At 37.1% G+C, this 6,302-nt stretch overlaps 2 protein-coding genes across 2 annotated transcripts; both read left to right on the top strand.

The window, feature by feature from the left end:
- Positions 1 to 882: 882 nt before the first annotated feature.
- LOC147291533 (disease resistance protein Roq1-like) lies at positions 883 to 1,997 on the top strand. Its single transcript, XM_086235966.1, has 2 exons — positions 883 to 941; positions 1,556 to 1,997. The coding sequence occupies exons 1-2, from the start codon at positions 883 to 885 to the stop codon at positions 1,995 to 1,997; spliced, it is 501 nt and encodes a 166-aa protein (XP_086092092.1).
- A 10-nt stretch (positions 1,998 to 2,007) lies between these two features.
- On the top strand, positions 2,008 to 6,302 carry LOC147291532 (TMV resistance protein N-like). The gene is made up of 5 exons (XM_086237933.1): positions 2,008 to 2,657; positions 2,830 to 3,105; positions 3,228 to 4,139; positions 4,248 to 5,090; positions 5,745 to 6,302. The coding sequence occupies exons 1-4, from the start codon at positions 2,151 to 2,153 to the stop codon at positions 4,953 to 4,955; spliced, it is 2,403 nt and encodes an 800-aa protein (XP_086094059.1). The 5' UTR covers positions 2,008 to 2,150; the 3' UTR covers positions 4,956 to 5,090; positions 5,745 to 6,302.

Below are 6,302 nucleotides of genomic sequence, written 5' to 3'. Positions count from 1 at the left end.
GTTCATTCGATGGACTCTTTACTCCAATGACTTACATAATTACATATTTACTGTTTTACCTTCCCTTTGTCTGAGATAAAAAGAATCCTTATTAAATTATTAATTGCCCATGCATTTTCTCAGTTCAGTCCCATTGTAATCACACACTTCGCACATGTGAGCTAGCTGTATACAGGCTGTCACATTTTTCTCTAAAGCGAGTTGTCCATATTGTTATTGGTTTTTCTCTCTCTTTTACCAACCATAATAATAGTCATGAGGTGCTGGTAAATTGAAGACCACTCGATGTGGAACAATGGCCCCCATCATGAAAGAAAGCACGTTAGAAAGGAAAAGACATCACTCGTAGTGGAATATCGGCCCCATCATGAAGTTCCTCACCTTTAACTTTTTCTCATTCACATTTATGAGTGAATAAACATAAAAAGCACGAGCCCTAATACCATCACCAATCAAGGACTCTCCAACTCTTCCTCCTCTTCTTCTTCTTCTTTCACTCACTCATGGACGCACGATGTCTTTTTGAGTTTTAGAGGTGAGGATACACGCACAAATTTCATAGATCATTTGTACAATGCTTTGATCCGCAAGGGAATTACCACCTTCATTGATAATGAGCTTACAAGAGGGGAAGAAAAATCAACTGCGCTTCTCCAAGCAATTGAAGAGTCGACGATTTCTATTGTCGTATTCTCTGAACACTATGCATCATCGAGGTGGTGCTTGGATGAACTTGTTCACATCCTTCAATGCAAAGAATCTAAGCAACAAATGGTTAGGCCAGTTTTTTACAAGGTGGATCCCTCCCATGTACGAAATCAAACCAAAACAAGTAGTTTTGGTGACGCATTTGCTGCTCATGAATGCAAATACAAAGACAACATGGAGAAGGTGCTCAAATGGAAAGCAGCTCTTACAGAAGCAGAAAATTTGTCTGGATGGTGTTTCAAGGAGGGGGAGTATATTTCTAACCACTATACTGCATCATCTTATCTTTCTTTAATTTCATGCCTTTCTTTTTCCTTACATAAAAACAATGGTTGGCTAAAACTTGAAAAATTGTAGTATAAAATTCAAAATCATACTAATCTAGCTCTCCACAAGCGTAATAATATTCATCTAAACACACACTGCTGGTTTAGCTGTCCATAATTGACTTAATGATCTATTAATTAGACTGAGCACGTAATAACTTCTTAATTTTTAATTCTTATATTTTGATAAGTTTAACTTAACCAAGTTGTAGATCATATATGTAGGGGAAGTATACAATATTAGTTTATCGGACTTCAAATAAAGCATAAATTTTTAGGTTTATTTACTTATTTGTTTTTGTCTAATCCTATTCATCCCATTCTACAACAATCTGACATAACAAGGTAGCTTTATTTTTTTCTTTTGGCTGCCTTTTGAGACTTTTGAGCCTCTATAAGAAGATGGCTTTATTTTTTTGTTAATCCAGTAACATTCTCTCTATTTCGTATCTAGCTTCTTGTTTAACTAATATAGAAAAATTTTGATTCACTAAATATATCATGTGTTTTTTAACTGGTAGGTATGAATCTAATTTTATCAATGACATTGTTGAGGAGATCTCAATCAAACTACTAAACCGGACATATTTGAATGTTCCTGAGTACCTCGTTGGTATACAATCTTGTGTACAAGATGTGGATGAGCTTCTAGGTGTCGAAGGAAATGGTTGTTTCATGGTTGGCATATGGGGGACAGCCGGAATAGGCAAGACAATGATTGCTAAATCTGTTTATAATTCAATTGCCCATAAGTTTGAAAGTAGTTGTTTTTTAGGAGATGTTGGAGAAAATTCAATGGAACATGGAGGCTTAACCCAACTACAAGAGACCCTTCTTGGGGAGATTCTAGGGGGCAAAAGCTGGAAAGTGGTAAATGTTGATAAAGGAATCAGTGTTATAAGGAAACGACTGAGCCATAAAAAGGTTCTCTTAATTCTTGATGACGTGAATCAATTGGACTAGTTAAACAACTTAGTCGGAGCTGCTGATTGGTTTGACGAGGGCAGCAGAGTTATCATAACGACGAAAAATAGGGGATTGCTAACACGTCATGGAATTGAGTTAATATACGAGGTCAAGAAATTAGATGACCAAAAAGCTCTTGAGCTTTTCAGTATGATTGTCTTCAAAAGAAACGAACCTCCATATGATTATTTGGAGCTTGCAAGACGTGCAATAGCCTATGCTCAACATCTTCCACTAGCTCTGACACTTTTGGGTTCTCATCTACGTAATGAAAGCATAGATCGTTGGAAAGCTACATTGGATTGTTACGAAGCAGATCCTTATCCCGATATACAAAAGATACTCAGAATAAGTTATGACGCATTGACATATCGTGTGCAACAAGTTTTCCTTGACATTGCATGTTTCTTCAAGGGTGAAGATAAGGACTATGTGATACAAGTACTAAGAAGTCACAACCTCAAGTTCCCAGAAGAGTGCATTAAAACACTCTTACAAAACGCCCTCATAACAATTGAACACAATAGGATTTTGATGCATGACTTGCTAAAACAAATGGGTAAGGATATAGTTTACGAAGAATCTCCCATCGAGCTTGGGGAACGTAGCAGGTTGTGGTTTCATGATGATGTGGAGCATGTTCTAACTGAAAATACGGTAAGTAGAATATCTATCACTATATTCAATTCAACAAGAAATACCTTATGTAACAAATAATTGTTTTTTCTCAAAATCATGAAGAGAATTAGAGGTTTGAGATCAGTACTTACATGCATTTTTCATTTGACAAAGGACTTTGTTTGTTAATACTACTGCTTTTTCAAACTAGGGAACCACAAAAATTAAAGGCATCATGGTAAATCTACCCAAAGGAGATGAGATACACTTGAATACAAAAAGCTTCTCACAAATGAAAAATCTTGAATTTTTTATAAAACAAAATGCACGCCTTTCTGGAGACATTGATTATCTCCCGAACAAGTTGAGGTTAATTGATTGGGATGGATATCATTTACAATATTTGCCATCCAATTTTCGTCCAAAGGAACTTTTTGTGTTAAAAATGCCTCACAGTCGAATCACACAACTCGGGGAAGGACTGAAGGTACTTTAAATTATTTCCAACCATTATCATTTTAAAGAGTTTTTTTCAATAAAGTTTTTCTGTAATTGTTTCTGAAAGAAGTTGATTATTTGATTCTTTTCCTTTTGTTTATTGTCTCACAGAATTTGAAAATGCTAACATCTCTAGATCTTAGAGACTATTCATTCTTAACAAGAATCCCTGACTTGTCCGAAATCCCAAACATAGAGTACTTGAATCTGAGGGGTTGTACAAGTTTGGTTGAGGTTGATGATTCTGTTGGATTCCTTGATAAACTTAGTGAATTGCATTTGATGGGATGCTCTAACCTTACAGTATTTCCAACAAGACTTAGGTTGAAATTGCTGAGAAACTTTATTCTTACAGATTGTAAAAGGCTTGAGACTTTCCCAGAAATGGACAAGATGGAATCCATAAGGAATTTGGAACTTGAGCGCTGTGGTATAAGAGAATTGCCTTCATCAATTGCATGTCTCACAGGGCTTGAAAGGTTATGGGCACTTGGCTGTGAGAACCTTACAAATATATCATTGAGCAGATTTGGAAATAATAAAGTGAACTTTGAAGGTTCATCGAGTGCCAGATCACTAACGCTTCCAACAAACTCTAGCTTTTCACATGACAATTGTAACCCATTGGTATTTCCCAAGCTACAAACTTTTGGTATTGGAGGGTGTAATTTATCAGAAAGTGATTTCCTTGCGAGTCTTGATTGTTTGTCCACATTGACGTCACTTAATCTGTCAGGAAACAATTTTGTTAGTCTTCCTGTAGGCATTAGCAAATTTGTCAAATTACGCAGCCTTTGCTTGTATGATTGCAAGAGGCTTCTAGAAATTCCACAGCTTCCCCCAAAATTAAGAGAGGTGTGGGTAGATAATTGCAAGGCATTGGAAAATTTTCCCAAACTGTCAAGCCTATTTGAACATAATGAATCACAGGGGCTTGAGCGGATCTCCTTGACTAACTGCGACAGAGTATGTGCGAATCATGGTTGTGATGTGGCAATGATGGAAAAACTTTTACTGAATCAGGTTCTCTCTCTGTCTCTCTCTCTGTCTCTATCTCTATCTCAAACTATATATATATACATTATGTATATGGTTAATTATGATCATGATCGTTGTACCTATATATTGCAGGTATCTTCTCAGCACTCTTTTCAAATTACACTTCCTGGGAATGAAGTTCCAAACTGGTTCAGCTGTTGTAAGAATCTAAATTTTATAAATGAACCTCCTACTCCTACTGAAATTATTACTCTTTCACCCAAGCACTTTGATATTTGTGAACTTTCTATTGAAATTCCTCGAGATTTAGAGTGGGAGAAGTCAGGATTGGCTGTGTGTGTTGCTTATGAAATATTCAAGCAAAGTAATATTAATCATAAAGAGGTTTTGGCATTTGGAGTCAAAATTAGCATCAATGGAGAAAAAAGGTATAATACACCGATTCGGATTTATCCAAGAGAGACAAAGTCAACTCATGTGTGGCTCAACTATATTCCACTATACAATAAACACAAGCATAATCCCGCTGAGGTCGATGGAGTGTTGTATATGTGTCAAGTTGCATTTTACCTTAATTTGAGGAGCTCACGGTCTGTGTTGGTTAAAAACTGCGGTGTCCACCTAATATGCAACCAAGTTCAAGTTGGTGACGTCATGGATGCAGCCAATGAGCAAGAGCAGAAGCCACAAGAGAAGAAGCCTCCTGGATCCTCAGTTGCAGTCATGGCAGATGATGGTGATGATACGAACGATGTCGTTGATCCTCTTGATCAAGAGCAATGTCTTTCCTTGTCTCTGGAACCAACCAATCCTCGAAAGCGAAAGCATGTTGAGGACTAACAACCATCCACGGATCACACAATGATATGATATGATTAATTAGGATGCTCCATACTCACTCCCATTGTCTTCCATGGTGTACGTGAGGTAGCTCAAGAGGAGTTGTACGTACATCTTCAGACTATAATTGCAGAGGTACGTGGTGTTTGATAAAATGTCGGAGCTGATGGATCAGTTAGTGGTAGTGCGTTTGGAATTCTGATTGAATAATGATATGGCATTTTGTGTTCATGATATGGCATCTCTGTATATATATGTTCTAGAAGGCCTTCCTCAATTAAACTTCTCCTAATTCTAGTGGGTTGTGTTTGTCGTTCTGTTTGCTTGATATGCTGGTGCACCTCTTTGGCTTCTCTGTTAATTAATGTGTCTTAATTTTCATTTTGTATTCTATTTGTATTAAACATACCAGCAATTGAATTTAGTAATTATTAGGGTACTAAATTACTAACTAAATTTGAATGCATGACTTCTAGTTGTTTCTTTGCTGATCACTAGTTGTAAATTAGAAAGGTTATATGTTGGGATAAAAGAGCTGATGCAATATGTTATCTGAGGAGGGAAAGAGTCATGCATGAGGAGGGAACTCCAACATTATATTCATCTTTAGTGTGATTCTGTTTATGAATCTTGGACTGTGATTTTGTTTATGCAAATCATATGTTTTATCTTGGATATATTGGGATATAGTTATTTGATTACCCAAAAGATGATATATGTAGTTATTTGAACATTGGGGATATATTGTTTTTTTCTGCTTCTCACTTTTAATTTTTTTTTCTTATTTAGTGACTGATCCTCGGCCTTAGAAATGCACCCTCACTACTACAATATGACCTAGGTCTCAGATCAACACACTACTGGTCTTCAACACAGCATCAAAGACTTGCCTGAGACTCTGAGAGTCCTTCCTCTTGCTCAGGAAGTACTGCAAGTGAGAGTGCCTCTTATGAAGGTGTTTCTAGTGACGTGCCAATAAAGGTGCTGCTGGAGGTGGAGGTTCTGCAGCAGGTGTTGCTGATGGTCTGAACTCTGCTAATGCTTGTACTGCAAGTACTGCAGATCGACAATGTTGCCAATGCTCCTACTGCCCAAGCCACTATGACGAATGCTGATTGGGCCACTTCTTCTGTCAAGACACCCTCTTAGTTGATCATGGATTTAGGGGGAGCTCATAGATTTCGTCCATTGTTTTTCTTAGTCTCTCTGCCCTTGCTTTTGTTCTCCTTTGTCATTCCCAGCTATGACTTGGTCTGTATCTGTTTTTTTTTTTTTAGGGATATGCTTTGGTCATGGATTATCTTGATGCTGTTGTTTATTCTATGACTGTGAATGAATGGTTCTGTA

Source organism: Dryas octopetala, chromosome 3, assembly GCF_963921425.1.
Source record: "Dryas octopetala chromosome 3, drDryOcto1.1, whole genome shotgun sequence".
NCBI lineage: Eukaryota > Viridiplantae > Streptophyta > Magnoliopsida > Rosales > Rosaceae > Dryas > Dryas octopetala.
The sequence above is the reverse complement of the archived record's forward strand: the minus strand, read 5'-3'. Positions and strand labels throughout refer to the sequence as shown.

What these genes read in the sequence shown, in the direction of transcription:
- LOC147291533 (XM_086235966.1), top strand. Translation starts at nt 883, where the DNA reads ATGGAGAAGGTGCTCAAATGGAAAGCAGCTCTTACAGAAGCAGAAAAT. An exon ending in GCAGAAAATTTGTCTGGATG is followed by an intron (nt 942 to 1,555) that starts GTGTTTCAAGGA and finishes TTTAACTGGTAG; the next exon opens with GTATGAATCTAATTTTATCA.
- LOC147291532 (XM_086237933.1), top strand. Translation starts at nt 2,151, where the DNA reads ATGATTGTCTTCAAAAGAAACGAACCTCCATATGATTATTTGGAGCTT. An exon ending in AACTCGGGGAAGGACTGAAG is followed by an intron (nt 3,106 to 3,227) that starts GTACTTTAAATT and finishes ATTGTCTCACAG; the next exon opens with AATTTGAAAATGCTAACATC. An exon ending in AAAAACTTTTACTGAATCAG is followed by an intron (nt 4,140 to 4,247) that starts GTTCTCTCTCTG and finishes TATATATTGCAG; the next exon opens with GTATCTTCTCAGCACTCTTT.